This window comes from Capricornis sumatraensis, chromosome 9 (assembly GCF_032405125.1).
Source record: "Capricornis sumatraensis isolate serow.1 chromosome 9, serow.2, whole genome shotgun sequence".
NCBI classification, from domain to species: Eukaryota; Metazoa; Chordata; class Mammalia; order Artiodactyla; family Bovidae; genus Capricornis; species Capricornis sumatraensis.
Genome location: NC_091077.1, coordinates 108,764,762 through 108,780,698, shown reverse-complemented (window position 1 = coordinate 108,780,698; position 15,937 = coordinate 108,764,762). Strand labels below are relative to the sequence as shown.

The 15,937-nt window shown below is 43.2% G+C and overlaps 1 protein-coding gene across 3 annotated transcripts in view; it reads right to left on the bottom strand.

The window, feature by feature from the left end:
• SLC25A46 (solute carrier family 25 member 46) overlaps positions 1-15,572 on the bottom strand; it is a 28,651-nt gene extending 13,079 nt beyond the window's left edge. For 2 of the 3 annotated variants that reach the window (XM_068980017.1, XM_068980019.1), the window contains exons 1-5: positions 15,305-15,572; positions 12,362-12,404; positions 11,367-11,424; positions 8,420-8,497; positions 7,870-7,970 (exon numbers count right to left, since the gene is read on the bottom strand). In XM_068980017.1, the coding sequence (XP_068836118.1) occupies positions 7,870-7,970; positions 8,420-8,497; positions 11,367-11,424; positions 12,362-12,404; positions 15,305-15,572 (548 nt within the window). Of the gene's footprint in view, positions 1-7,869; positions 7,971-8,419; positions 8,498-11,366; positions 11,425-12,361; positions 12,405-14,594; positions 14,600-15,273 lie in introns of all 3 variants that reach the window. The other variant, XM_068980018.1, reaches the window with a different exon arrangement.
• Between the last annotated feature and the right edge of the window lie 365 nt (positions 15,573-15,937).

Here is a 15,937-nt window from a genome sequence, read left to right as displayed (position 1 = left end):
AAGAGGAACTCCCCAGGTCATTAGGTGCCCAATATGCTACTGGAGATCAGTGCAGAAGTAACTCCAGAAAGAATGAAGGGATGGAGCCAAAGCAAAAACAATACCCAGTTGTGGACGTGACTGGTGATAGAATCAAGGTCCGATGCTGTAAAAAGCAATATTGCATAGGAACCTGGAATGTCAGGTCTATGAATCAAGGCAAATTGGAAGTGGTCAATCAAGAGATGGCAAGGGTGAACGTCGACATTCTAGGAATCAGCGAACTAAAATGGACTGGAATGGGTGAATTTAACTCAGATGACCATTATATCTACTACTGCGGGCAGGAATCCCTCAGAAGAAATGGAGTAGCCATCATGGTCAACAAAAGAGTCCAAAAATGCAGTACGTGGATGCAATCTCAAAAACGACAGAATGATCTCTGTTCGTCTCCAAGGCAAACCATTTAATATCACAGAAATCCAAGTCTATGCCCCAACCAGTAAAGCTGAAGAAGCTGAAGTTGAACGGTTCTATGAAGACCTACAAGACCTTTTAGAACTAACACCCAAAAAAGATGTCCTTTTCATTATAGGGGACTGGAATGCAAAAGTAGGAAGTCAAGAAACACCTGGAGTAACAGGCAAATTTGGCCTTGGAATGCGGAATGAAACAGGGAAAAGACTAACAGAGTTTTGCCAAGAAAATGCACTGGTCATAGCAAACACCCTCTTCCAACAACACAAGAGAAGACTCTACACATCACCAGTAGTCAACACTGAAATCAGATTGATTATATTCTTGGCAGCCAAAGATGGAGAAGCTCGGCAGCCAAAGATGGAGAAGCTCTATACACTCAACAAAAACTAACTGTGGCTAACTGTGGCTCAGATCATGAACTCCTTATTGCCAAATTCAGACTTAAATTGTAGAAAGTAGGGAAAACTGCTAGACCATTTAGGTTGACCTAAATCAAATCCCTTATGATTATACAGTGGAAGTGAGAAATAGATTTAAGGGCCTAGATCTGATAGATAGAGTACCTGATGAACTATGGAATGAGGTTCATGACACTGTACAGGAGACAGGGATCAAGACCATCCCCATGGAAAAGAAATGCAAAAAAGCAAAATGGCTGTCTCGGGAGGCCTTACAAATAGCTGTGAAAAGAAGAGAAGTGAAAAGCAAAGGAGAAAAGGAAAGGTATAAGCATCTGAATGCAGAGTTCCAAGGAATAGCAAGAAGAGATAAAAAAGCCTTCTTTGGTGATCAAGGCAAAGAAATAGAGGAAAACAACAGAATGGGAAAGATTAGAGATCTCTTCAAGAAAATTAGAGATACCAAGGGAACATTTCATGCAAAGCTGGGCTCCATAAAGGACAGAAATGGCATGGACCTAACAGAAGCAGAAGATATTAAGAAGAGGTGGCAAGAATACACGGAAGAACTGTACGAAAAAGATCTTCACGACCCAAACAACCATGATGATGTGATCACTAATCTAGAGCCAGGCATCTTGGAATGTGAAGTCAAGTGGGCCTTAGAAAGCATCACTATGAACAAAGCTAGTGGAGGTGATGGAATTCCAGTGGAGCTATTTCAAATCCTGAAACATGATGCTGTGAAAGTGCTCCACTCAATATGCTAGCAAATTTGGAAAACTCAGCAGTGGCCACAGGACTGGAAAAGGTCAGTTTTCATTCCAAACCCAAAGAAAGACAATGCCAAAGAATGCTCAAACTACCGCACAATTGCACTCATCTCACATGCTAGTAAAGTAATGCTCAAAATTCTCCAAGCCAGGCTTCAGCAATACATGAACCGTGAACTTCCTGATGTTCAAGCTGGTTTTAGAAAAGCCAGAGGAACCAGAGATCAAATTGCCAACATCTGCTGGATCATGGAAAAAGCAAGAATGTTCCAGAAAAACATCTATTTCTGCTTTATTGACTATGCCAAAGCCGTTGACTGTGTGGATCACAATAAACTGTGCAAAATTCTGAAAGAGATGGGAATACCAGACCACTTAACCTGCCCCTTGAGAAATCTGTATGCAAGTCAGGAAGCAACAGTTAGAACTGGACATGGAACAAGACTGGTTCCAAATAGGAAAAGGAGTACGTCAGGGCTGTATATTGTCACCCTGCTTATTTAACTTCTATGCAGAGTACATCATGAGAAATCCTGGACTGGAAGAAGCACAAGCTGGAATCAAGATTGCCGGGAGAAATATCAATAACCTCAGATATGCAGATGACACCACCCTTATGGCAGAAAGTGAAGAGGAACTCAAAAGCCTCTCCGAAAGTGAAAGAGAGTGAAAAAGTTGGCTTAAATCTCAACATTCAGAATACGAAGATCATGGCATCCGGTTCCATCATTTCATGGGAAATAGAAGGGGAAACAGAGCAAACAGTGTCAGACTTTATTTTGGGGGGCTCCAAAATCACTGTAGATGGTGACTGCAGCCATGAAATTAAAAGACGCTTACTCCTTGGAAGAAAAGTTATGACCAACCTAGATAGCATATTCAAAAGCAGAGACATTACTTTGCCGACTAAGGTCCGTCTAGTCAAGGGTATGGTTTTTCCTGTGGTCATGTATGGATGTGAGAGTTGGACTGTGAAGAAGGCTGAGCGCCGAAGAATTGATGCGTTTGAACTGTGGTGTTGGAGAAGACTCTTGAGAGTCCCTTGGACTGCAAGGAGATCCAACCAGTCCATTCTGAAGGAGATCAGCCCTGGGATTTCTTTGGAAGGAACGATGCTAAAGCTGAAGCTCCAGTCCTTTGGCCACCTCATGCGAAGAGTTGACTCATTGGAAAAGACTCTGATGCTGTGAGGTACTGGGGGCAATAGGAGAAGGGGACGACCGAGGATGAGATGGCTGGATGGCATCATGGACTCGATGGACGTTGAGTCTGAGTGAACTCCGGGAGTTGGTGATGGACAGGGAGGCCTGGCGTGCTGCGATTCATTGGGTTGCAAAGAGTCAGACACGACTGAGCGACTGAACTGAACTGAATAAATACTCAGAAACTGTAAGTTTGGTGACTTACGAAGCATTACAGATTTATTCTTTTTCTCAGGTGTCACCATCATTGGTATAAAAAGACTAAATATTGGTGGATCCGTACTGTCTCACCTAGTGATCACCATGCAACTCAAGACCTCAGTCCCGAGACCCTGGAGCCCGTCTGCAAACGCTGACTTCTGTGAAATGCTTTGGCTTACTACTTCTTACTGCTTTGACGCTTTGTCTGCTATGACTTTGTTTTCCCCCAAGAAAAGTCAACCATACCCAAAGCAGTCAGAATTTAAAAAAAGAAACAAGGTTTATACTCTAAGAGTGGCTTCACTCGACATCTAATTGTGGTTGTTCAGTCGCTAAGTTGTGTCCAACTCTTTTGCAACCCATGGACTGTCGCCCACCAGGCTCCTCTGTCCATGGGATTTCCCAGGTAAGAAGACTGGAGCTGGTAGCCTTTCATTCTCCAGGGGATCTTTCTGACCTAGGGATTGAACCCACATCTCCAGCACTGGCAGTCGGATTCTTTACCACTGAGCCACTGGAGAAGCCTGACATCCAGTTACATAACCCCAAATCCTAGAAGTCACCCTTGACACCTCCTTGTCTATCACTGGCCAACTTTAACCCATCACCAAGTTCAACGAATTTTATCTAAATATATCTCAAAGTCATCCATTTACACCCATCTCAAAGACACAATCCTGGTCCTAGGCACCGTATCTCTTTCCCAGGCGGTGATAGCCTAGGAACACGCATCCTTGTATCTATATCGGTCCTCCTGCGGTCTCTTCATCTCCACTTACAATGACCCTTTAAAAACATACATCTGATTATGTCATTGACGCCTCCTTAAAACTCCAATATTCTTAAAGTGGTCTGCAAGGTCAAGCACAGACCGGCTCTTGCTCTCCACCCTGCTCTGAGTTCAAACTCTGTGAGCGTTTCCCTCAACTACCAGGGCTGCCCAGGCGGCTCAGGTGGTAAAGAATCCGCCTGCAATGCAGGAGATTTGTCTTCAGTCCCTGGGTCAGGAAGATCTCCTGGGGGACATGGCAACCAGCTACAGTGCTCTTGCCTGGAAAATCCCATGGCCAGAGGAGCCTGGCAGGGAACAGCCCACGGGGTCACAAAGAGTCAGACAGGACTGAGTGACTAACACACATTCCCCCAGTCACATGAATCCTTCACCTTCCCACCGCCACACTCTGCACAGATTAGTCTGTGTCTCCTGACTGCTGTTCGGACCTCAGCTTAAGTGTCACTTTCTTAGCGACACTGTTCCTAACCCTCTAACACTCTCATGGAACCGTATTCTTTTCCTTTAGAGAACAAATCTCAATTTGTCATTCTTCATTCTTTAGGGGGATTATTTTTCATAACATATGTCCCTTACACTAGCTCCCAAAGGTCGTGGTCGGAGGCACCTTTGGCTTCTTCTCCTCACGGTGTATATGCCTGGGTCGGCGAGGATCTAGCACACAGCAGCAGAGAAGGCGACGGCGCCCCCGCCAGCGCTCTCGCCTGGAGAAGCCCGGGGACGGGGGCGCCTGGGGGGCGACCCTCCGTGGGGTCACGAAGAGTCGGACACGACTGGGCGACTTCACTTTCACTTTTCACTTTCATGCCTTGGAGAAGGAAATGGCAACCCACTCCAGTGCTCTCGCCTGGAGAAGCCCAGGGACGGGGGAGCCTGGGGGGCGACCCTCCATGGGGTCACGAAGAGTCGGACACGACTGGGCGACTTCACTTTCACTTTTCACTTTCATGCCTTGGAGAAGGAAATGGCAGCCCACTCCAGCGCTCTCGCCTGGAGAATCCCAGGGACGGGGGAGCCTGGTGGGCCGCCGTCTATGGGGTCGCACAGAGTCGGACACGACTGAAGCGACTTAGCAGCAGCAGCAGCACATAGTAGGGACTCAGGAAATATGAGCTGAATAAATAAATGAAGTGATGAGTGAGATTTACCAACAAAACTTAACCCGAGTAGAAAATCTCAAAGATAACCTTTTGTGTCTTCTTTAATAAGATTCAAAATGACCAGGAGAAAATATATACCCACACAACTGATGTGTCTGTGTGCCTAGAGAATAAGAAAGTTAGATAACAAAATTCTGTCTTCTCATTCCCAGTTTCCTCTTCCCTTCCCTTAATCAGAGCTTCGTCTCTGCCTTAGAGACATGCTGTTACGTCCCTAAGGTTCCAGAACTAAAGAGCAGTATGCGTGCGTGCACGTGCATGCTAAGTCGCTTGATTCAGCCGTGTATGACTCTTTGCAACCCTATGGACCGTAGCCCACCAGGCTCCTCTGTCCGTGGGATTCTCTGGGAGAGAATTCTGGAGTGGGTAGCCATTTCCTTCTCCAGGGAATCTCCCGCCCCACAGATCAAACCCATGTTTCCTGTGGCTCCTGCACTACAGGCAGGTTCTTCACCAATGAGCCACTGGGGTAGCCCAAATGCAGTATAGCCAGGACCAACAGTGTTCTGACTGCAAATACAGAATTCTTTATAACACAGAAATCACTGAATTTTGTTAAATTTTTATTTAGCTCCCATTTCCTGAATCCCTACTATGTGCTCAAAATTAGGTATACAGTAAGGGGAAGAAACAAAAGGAATCTGTGACCCTAAAGGTTGGGACCTAGTGTAAGGGACATATGTTAAAATAAAATAATCTCACTAATGAATGAATAATGACAAATTGAATTGTGTGTTTATAGGAGAATGTCAAGGACATTTAATGACAAGTACTACATTTCGAACTTATGTGTGATATAAAAAGCAATGGGGTAAAATTATTGAAGGTTAGAAATTTACATTTTTTTTTAAAGTATGAGAGGAACAACTTTCAGCTGATGAAACGTTTTTGTTTGCAATATTTTGCAAAGCTGTGTTAAAGGAACTTCAAGGCTATGTGGTCCTTTGAAAGCACTCACAGTGGCAAACAGCCTGATATCAGCCTCTTCTGTCTCTAGTTCCTTCCCTATGAAGGCTGAATCTCAAGTCTGAGATGCTAGTGGCTGCACCTTCAGCTCCCTCAGGTCCTTGCCAATCCAAAAAATTAACCCTGCCAGGGGCCAATTCTGGATTGAAAAACCATTTGGTCTTTAACTCCACCCCTGGGGTTTATTACTGATTAAGAAAATCAGAGTCCTGCTATACAGCACCTAAACAAATTTATGGGATCTCCAACATTATCTCTTAACGTTATTTCCATAGATTCCTTGCAAAGTTCCCCTTCGGTCACTCAGAGCTGTGACTGTCCCAAACATCTGTCACTGGTCTTACGCTCTTTTACTCTGACCCCCGTGCTCATCCTTCTTTCACCTCATCCTGTTTCAGAGAGAAGAGTGACCCATGAGCAAACATTCTGAACCTTCCTGCTGCCTCCCTCCGGAAGAATCCACGGCTCTGAGCCCCCTCTCGGCTTCCAGGCCACCACTGTCCTCTAGCTTCCTGCTACTGCCAACTTGTTCTGTTAGCATCTCTCTCTACACATCCACTCATCCATCCACCCCCACAAAGAGCCCAGGATTCTGTCCTTGGTTCACTCTGTCATGTAACCTACACTTTCTCCTTAGGGAAATTCACCCATCCTTCAAGCTTCAGCTGAACATTTTCAAAGCCACGCCTCCAGGTTCAAATTTTCCCTGGACTCTGACCCACAGTTCCAGCCTCTTCTAGGCATGCCCCCTGGATGTCTCAGACTTCATTTACTGAGAGTTGCCTTCCTTATCTTTCCCACTCCAGCTTACTCTTCTTTAGGAATTCTCCAACTCAGTTCCAATCGAGAAATCTGTCACTGCTGCTAAATCACTCTCCTACAACCTCATTCCCAGTATTATCAACTATACTTCAGAAATGTCTGTCCAGCTTCTGCTCTGTTCCATAGTTGAGACCCTTCTCAATCTGGCCTATATTACCATAAAAGTTTCCGTAAGTCTCTGTCTGCATACGCCCTTTTTTCTAAACATTGCCACTTGACTATATCCTTGATCGAATAACCTGTATATTAAAAAAAGCAAACAATCCCCCACCTTTGGTTTCCAACTCCATAGACAATAAAATCTAAGTCACTTAACAAAGGCAGAACCACGCTTCAGTCTAGCACCTCAGCTTTTCATCTTATCCTACTCCATATACGCCCAATATTCTAAGCACGAGACACTTCTTACCACTCAGACCTTCCAATTTCCATAAAATTGTGGGCGCTGTCACCTCGACTCCTACTCTGCCAAGTTATCTCCTACTCATAATTCCAGATCTAGCGCAGACTTCAGGTTTTAAAGAGAAATTGTTGCCGATAAATCAATGTGAAGTGTCCCGTGGACGCCGAAAGGGGCTTCTTTAATTACAGCAGGAATCATGATGCGGGCTTCCCTGCAGCTCAGCTGGAGAAGAATCTGCCTGCAATGCAGGAGACCTGGGCTCCATCCCTGGGTCGGGAGGAGCCACTGGAGAAGGAAATGGCAAACCACTCTAGTACCCTTGCCTGGGAAATCCCACAGACAGAGGAGCCTGGCGGGCTACAGTCCATGGAAGAGATGGCAATCCACTCCAGTGTTGACTGGAGAATTTCATGGACAGAGGAACCTGGCGGGGGGTCGCAAAGAGTCAGACACAACTGAGTGACTGAACTGAACTGAATACATAGCAGCAGGAGCTGAAAGACGTATCTCAATAGATACTAGGCCAGGAAGGGTTTTCTTTATCGCATACCAATTCCATAAGACATAATTATTGACTCTGTTTCTTCTCTTAGCTACTTTAGGCAAGTTTTCAAATTCAAGGTATTTTTAGCAACTATCATTTTTTCATATTTTTAATATGAAGCTAATAATGAAAAATGCTAAGAAGGTACCTTGGTAAAGGTGTGAATTCACTGATTATTCCCTCTGCTCCAAGTGTGATTCCCTGCACAATAAATGTACTTCCCATTCCTTTCCAAAGGGCCCTTGGTCCCTAAAATGAACAAAACTTATTATTATTTCTGCTAATGCCTAAAAAGGAAATATAAAAGTTCTTAATAAAACTTGACATTCAATGTTTTCTGCTATTTTCCAGTAAGACATTATTCTAAGAACATTTTAGTAGAGAGTGACAAGTAAATTTCCTCCTTTCTTTAATATTTGTTGGGTGGCCTACATTTAGGCCAAGACAAACACTCTAAATTAATTATCTCTAATATGGATTAAATACCCTTAATATTTAATTAATTTTGGCAAAGATGTGAAGTTACTGATTATTCAGTGATATCAAAAGATATTATTACCCAGTCAAGTTAGTTTTAGCATAAGAGTTATAATATCTTCAGTAACTAAATTAAAAGGAATTATTATTGGTTTAACTGTTACTAAGGCCAAATGGTACATTATAAACAGCTTTACTAGAATAGACAGATTATTTCTCACCTGGGTTTTGTTGAAGCTGTACATAATATTGATGACTGTAAATGGGGTGAGATGGTAGTGCCGAGCATGGTAGTTAACCTGTAAAAAAGATATTTACGATTATTTTCTATTATTGTTTTGTCAAGAGATAAGAGCATCAAAGATACACAGTGGAGTCACAGCATAAGCAAAAGCTCAATTGTAAAGTCAGGGTGGATCATGCAGAAGCGAAACTACTTTAGAAAATGCTCTAAATAACTCAAAAGTGAAGAACATGTGGTTACACACACAGCCCTGAAAGACCAACGTGTAACATATCCGGGCTTCCCTCATAGCTCAGCTGGTGAACAATCTGCCTGCAATAAACTATATAATAAAGAAGGCTTTGTTGTCTGATATTGATGTTTCCTTAAATATCAGCACGAAATTCACTGTGGCAAAATGCTCGTGCCATTCAACACACAGGAACCACAAAGAACTCTGGCAACAGACTTCTGTCTTCCACAGCAAGCAGTAACAAGCTATGAACAACTGGGAAATTATGAAATCAGTATAGGGAGTCAGAACTAATGTTTATTAGGTGCCATAACAAAAGAGTATCAGAATGCGTCACACACTCTGAAAGTACCACTTTATAAACCATTTTAAAACAGCACTCATATATGTATACACTGGCTTTCAATGCAATATTGTCACAATGAAAAAAATGTGTCTAAAATTCACTCTTCTGGGGCACATATTGGAGAAGGCAGTGGCACCCCACTCCAGCACCCTTGCCTGGAAAAATCCCATGGATGGAGGAGCCTGGTAGGCTGCAGTCCATGCTAAGGGTCAGACACGACTGGGCAACTTCCCTTTCACTTTTCACTTTCATACATTGGAGAAGGCAATGGCAACCCACTCCAGTGTTCTTGCCTGGAGAATCCCAGACGGACACAACTGAAGCAACTTAGCAGCAGCAGGGCATATACACTATTCCTACTATTCAAATATTGAATTCTCTCTATATGCTTACTTTTTGGTGCTAAACATATAAAAAACTTATCTTTAAAAAAAAACTAATTTATCTTTTCTAACTCAATTTTCAAAGATGATGTTATACTATAGGTGCTTTTGCCAGTGTGGCCCACTAGCCCTCAAAAGCTCATTATCCTCTCAGGGGACAGATGTGTTCAAAATTATTTTCTTGATACTAAGGCATCATTTCCTTTGTTATTGTGTTGACATTTCCAATAATAGTGCAAAAGCAATAGTGGGTAAGACTGCTAACTCTGGCATAACTGAAGGCAGCGGCACCAAACGCTATTTTCGTGCTTATTGAATTCTTCATCTGACTCACGTGTGAAGAGGCAAAGCCACCTTCCCTAAAAGATGTCCTTGGTGAAGCAGTGACTTTTATAGAATCTTGACTCCTGAGTACATATCATCTTTCTAATTTAATATTTTATGTATTGCATAATGAATATGCTGTCATAAGAAAAAGAACTTGTCTGATGGAGCTGTAAGTCTGAAAATAGTCACTTTTTTCCACGGAATACCATTTTTTTTCCTGGAAAAACTAAGAAGACTATAGTTACTTGGGACAAACATATTTTTAAAACTAAACAAAGTGGCTCATTGATTAGAGAACAAGATTATTAGTTGCCAATGATAAATTTGAGCCTATGAGCAAAAATTAGAAATCTGGAAACCCTACATCCACTATCATGAACCTACCAAAACTCAAAATACTTTTCTGGTGAGATTTATAGTGATTGTAATGATGGTGGTATTTTAATACAGTAAAAGCAAATGTCATAACATTTAGAAGATTATATAATCAGTAAATCAATATTTTTCAATTAATCAATGCATGATGTAACAGAATCACACGTGATGAGTAAAAAGAAACCCATTCAACATGAAGGACAGATCAACAGGTTTTAATGTAAAAGAGTATAAAAAAATTTGATCTGTGTGGTTTCGGATATCACATTGCAAATAACTTTATCTGCCAATTATCTAAAAAGATATAAAACTCCCATTTTTAAATACATATGTATATAAGGCTAGGCTTTCTTGTTTCTTTCAAAAACCATGTGTTGCAACAGACTGCAGAAACAGATGTGACAATCTGGCCGGCTTCTATTATGCCAGGCATTAAAGGTATTTTCAAAAACGTTATAGTGATTTTTCATAAAAATGTTCTTTATGCTAATACCTCATCAATTTATTGTTTTTTTAATGAATTAAACATATATATATATGAACATATATATATATGAACATATATATATATATATATATTTTTTTTTTTTTCCAGTTTGGGGTTCTAAAATGGCAAATATTGGTAGATTTAATCCATAAATGCGAGAGTTGGACTGTGAAGAAAGCTGAATGCCAAAGAATTGATGCTTTTGAACTGTGGTGTTGGAGAAGATCTTTAGAGTCCCTTGGACAGCAAGGAGATCCAACAAGCCCGTCCTAAAGGAGATCAGTCCTGGGTGTTCATTGGAAGAACTGATGCTGAAGCTGAAGCTCCAATACTTTGGCCAGCTGATGCAAAGAACCGACTCACTGGAAAAGACCCTGATGCTGGGAAAGATTGAGAGCAGGAGGAGAAGGGGATGACAGAGGATAAGATGGTTGGATAGCATCACCGACTCAATGGACATGGGTTTAAGCAAGTTTCCAGGAGTTGGTGATGGACAGGGAGGCCTGGTGTGCTGCAGTCCATGGGGTCACAAGGGTCGGACACAACTGAGCGGCTGAACTGAACTGAATCTATATAAACAATCGTTCTTTGGGGATCTCAATAAATTTTAAGACTTAGCTTTCAAATACCAAAAAGTTTGAGAACTGATATATTATACGTTTTGGTATACATCACACGGAATAATGGTTACATGGTCTCAGCCATTTACCTGAGGCCTATACATCAAATCAGGGTTAGGGTCACTGTTTAGAATACCACAGAAAGCACGCTTACCTGACACTGGCGGCGCAGCACGATGCAGGGATGGGCCAGCACGTTTTCTGTGAAAAGACTATAGAAGGGCAGCCCATCTTTACAACACATGCGATTTATGCTTAAAGAACCATGTACTACTTAGTGATGCATTATTCTTAAAAGTAAAAACACAGAGTTTTCAAATGTTTAGACGTGTTTACAAATCATTGTACCAATAACAAGATTCAATATGAAAAAAAACTAAAGTCAGATTTGCAAACTGCTAAGCAAAGAAACAACATGTAATATTAATATGTACAGTATAAAGATGAAATTATCGATACACTTGTAGGCCTGATATGGAAAACTTACTTCCTAGACAATTTAAATGCCCCTTCCCCTTTCTTTCAGAGGATGTGCTGTGAACAAAGTTCTTATCAGAAGAGCCATCCATCCTATAAATTTTGGCGTGGATGTACGTTGCACTTAAGTTTTAGGGATTTTAATGAACATATTAGGTGAAACCTAGATGCTATGCTCTTTTTTCCTCTCTAACATCAACTCTTTATCACATCAACACTAGTTGAATCAAATATCACAAAATAAATACTAAAGACATCTCAAAAACTATATTTACACAATATTTTACAACATATGGAAATCTTGATTCTACAGATGCTATGCTGCTAAATATCTTGTCATAATTCTGATGTTGAGGAAAAAAGTTCAATGCAAAATTACTTATTTTCAGAGGGGGAGATAAAATTACATTTTATTTTTTGGACAGACACATGAAAAGTTCTTACAATATTCCTTTAAATTATTTTGTGTTTAGAAAACTGAATGAATTTTCACTATCCTTATGGGGGAAAATTATAGGTCTTAAATATTTTTTTCTGCACATCACTTTTTAATATTTAGCTACTTCTCCAAAAATCAATCTAAAGGAAGTAATACAAATTATTTAACATTATAAATTAAAGAAAAAAACTTTAAATAATATTTGAATTAAGAATCTTTAGACAAAACATTACCTTGCAAGTCCAATACCAAATCCAGCAAATCTATTCAACTGCTCTAAAATAGAAGGAATAAGATTACTCATAGCCATTATTTAGGTTTTACCATGAAAAAGAACAGGAAATACCTTTTTACTAACATGACATTCATTTAAACTCCATGTCCCCAAATCAAATTTTGACAGGGGCCAGAAAGGTCATTTGAATGAGTGAAGAGCTCCACTGGGGCTTGTGGCAAGTTACAAGGGGCAGACTCCCTAACTGCTTTTCAGCTCCAACTCATTGGTGCCACATGGAACTCTGAGTTCAGGGTTTCAAAGCTGTGATTTTTCTAAACAGATATTCTCATTTTTATATAGTATCTTCCAATTTTAAAATGCTGGCAACTATTTTAAAAAGGATTAATATTTCATGTAGACCAAATCAAACATGTTTGCAGGTAAATGCCAAGGGCTACTAGTTTTCAACTTCCAACTAATTTTTTTTTGTAGTGAGGACTCTGACTGATAACTTTCATCAACCATGCCTCCTGTATTGTAATGAGTCATTCACTGTGACTGGTGGAAAGTATCTGTGTTACACCAACAGTTGTAAGCAAAACATCCCATGAATATAATTAAGTTGAAAGAGCACTTAGGGTAGCTGAAATGGGAAAAAGAGGCTCTCTTCTCAAGTTTTAAAGACCTTGATGTGTTGTTCTTTAGTTGCTAAGTCGTGTCCCACTCTTTTGTGACCCCAATGACTGTAGCCCACCAGGCTCCTCTGTCCATGGGATTTCCCAGGCAATACTGGAGTGGGTTGCCATTTTCCTCCAGAATAGTTTGATAGTAGCTGCTTAATTCCTGGAGAAGGATATGGCAACCTACTCCAGTACTCTCGCCTGAAAAGTCCCAGGGACAGAGGCCACTTGACACCCTGTAGCCCATGGGTTGCAAAGAGTCGGACTTGACTGAGTGACTGAACACGCAGCTAAATCAGGTCTCTGTGATACACTACTGCGTACATACGTGCTGCTGCTCATGGCACAGTTATAGTCTGATCAGGAGGGTTTACAGCTGGGTTTACAGTCAAAAGAGAAAATAATTTTTTTTTCCCTAACTGAAAAACTTAAAATCATAAAGATGAAATATCAAACCCCAAGAGACTAGACATTAAATTTCAGCTAAAATATTCACAAGGGACTTTTCTCCCATTCTCTTTTCACTCCCCTCTTCTCCAATCCCTCCCTCTCATCTCTGCTCTTTCTAATGAAGTAATGCCCTCACTATTCCCTGAGAGGCAGAACAAGACCATGTAAACAATCTCTGGGGAAACCACCATTGCCTTGAAAAATGTACAAGGGCAGGGGCTTCTTTTGCCCAATTAAGATACTTTCCTCCTTTCATCTTTTCCCTTTGGGTTTGTATAGGTCATCCAACAAACTAACAAAAAAATACCACTGACATTCTCTGGAAGGTGTCAGGAAGGCTTACTAGTATTAACTAAGTCTCCCAGGCTTCTATACTCTTTGCAGAGTTTTTCATCAGCCTCTTAACTGCTGCAAAACACTCCATACAAAACCCTGGATATTAAGATCTCATTATAACCATCAACGCATAAATTATGAAAAGATAAAACGTCAGCTTTACTGCCTGAGAAGGTAACTGTGAGGCAATCACATATGCATTTTGAATAATTTATAACTTTCCAATACTCCTTCTGAGACCTATGGGAAAAAACAGAGCTAGACAGAGTAAAAACCTAACTGTCTATATAACACTGAGTAAGTCACTGATCCTCCATCTATCCTCACTGGATGATAGTACAATCTGTTCCTCCCCGTAACCCAAATAAATGTTACTGTACTTCCTAGTCAAAGAAATGGGGCTAAAATTTATGTCTAGAATGTACATAATATTTAAGGATATGATCTAACACTTTTAGAACGGGGACATGCAGCAGCCATTATCTCCATTTTATGACTCCAGACGATGTTGAAAATATCTACATCACATAGGGTTGCAATTAAAACATCTCTATCTTCTGACAAGGAGGCCTGGCGTGCTGCAGTCCATGGGGTCGCAGACTCTGACACGACTGAGTGACTGAACTGAACCGATCTTCTGACACTGCAGAGTATGTCTTGATTCCAAATTCTTATCTTGAAAATGTCTTAAGTGTTTTTCATTCTTTAGCGGAGTTTTTAAGTAAAAAAAAAGAGAGGAGGTGGGAAAACACAGCAGTAGTTTGGGATCTAGAACACAAACACGACTCCTATGATTACATCGAAAAAAGACTGACTTTTAGCCTACTGTGTGGTCCACACTGTTTCAGGCATTACTGACACCTCATTTTGTTTGTTGGGTTTTTTTTTTTTAACAAAACCCTGAATTATTATTCTATACACCTTAAAGATGAGGACAGCAAGAGAACACAAAGATAAGAAAGTCTCAGCTTTTAAGAGTGGTAGAGAAAGCTCTGAGCCCAAGACTGCCTATGGTCTCGGAGAAAGTTCTTTGCACAGCGCAAAGCCACCACTGATCAATGGAATGAAGGTGATACAGCGGACGGTCAAATCAGCTATTTCTCACGTGAGTCCCGATAAACAGCAAACCAGTCTCCTTTGTGGATTCAGGGCATGCGAGGTAGCATCCCGAAACCTTCCGTGATCGCTGCCACGCCAAGGCTATGGCAAGCCTCTCCAGAAACCACTGGAGTAGGGAGAGGGCGGAGGCCTGTTCCGGGGGCAGAGGGCGAAAGGAGCGCCAAGGGGCGGCGCGGCAGGTCGCCACTCCGCGGTCTGCGGGGGCCTGGCCTCCGATCACTCTCCCCGCCCCTCCAGCGCCCGGGGTCCCTCCCTGCCGCTCCGCGCGCACCACCCCGCCAGCCCTCCGAGGCCTCCAGGCCCGCACTGCCGCCCCGCAGGCCCTCACCGCCTTCCCTCCGGCGCCCGCCCCTGCACGCCCCCCAGGCCCTCACCGCCGCTGCGCCCCGCGCCGCCGGGGCAGGGCCCCTCGGCCGGGCCCTCGGGCGGCGTGCAGGGGGCGGGCGCGCCGCGGGGCGGGCTCTCCTCGGCCCAGTGCAGGTTGCGGCTCCCCGGGATGTCTGGGGGAGAGGTCACCCAGCGGCTCAGGTCCGACGCGGAGCTGAAGGACCTCGCCGGAAAGGCGCCGCCAAAGCCCGGCTCGTCCCGGGCCCCACCCCGGTAGCCCAAGCCGTCGAACCCGTCCGGGCGCCGCGGATGCATCGCGCACAGGGGCAGCGTAAGGCCAGCCCGCCCCGGAGCCCGCCGCCACCCGGGCCACACAGCCTCTCCTCAGCGGCCGCGGCGCCCGGGCAGCCTGACACCCGGAAGTCACGCCGCCGGCCCGGACGTGCGGGGAGCACGTGACCCGACCGCTTCCTGCGGCCGCGGGAGGCGCGGTTGCTAAGGAAACGCGGCGGCACCCGGAGCGGCGGCCCGCGAGAAGGATGCCGGGAGGTGGGAGGATGCCGGGAACTGGGAGGTGCTAGGGCTTTGGAGGGAGACCTCTGAGCAGGCGAGAGGAGCGTGCGGCGAGAGGACGCGCGGTTGGGCGTCTCACCCGGAAGTGCCTCGCCCCACATAGGGGC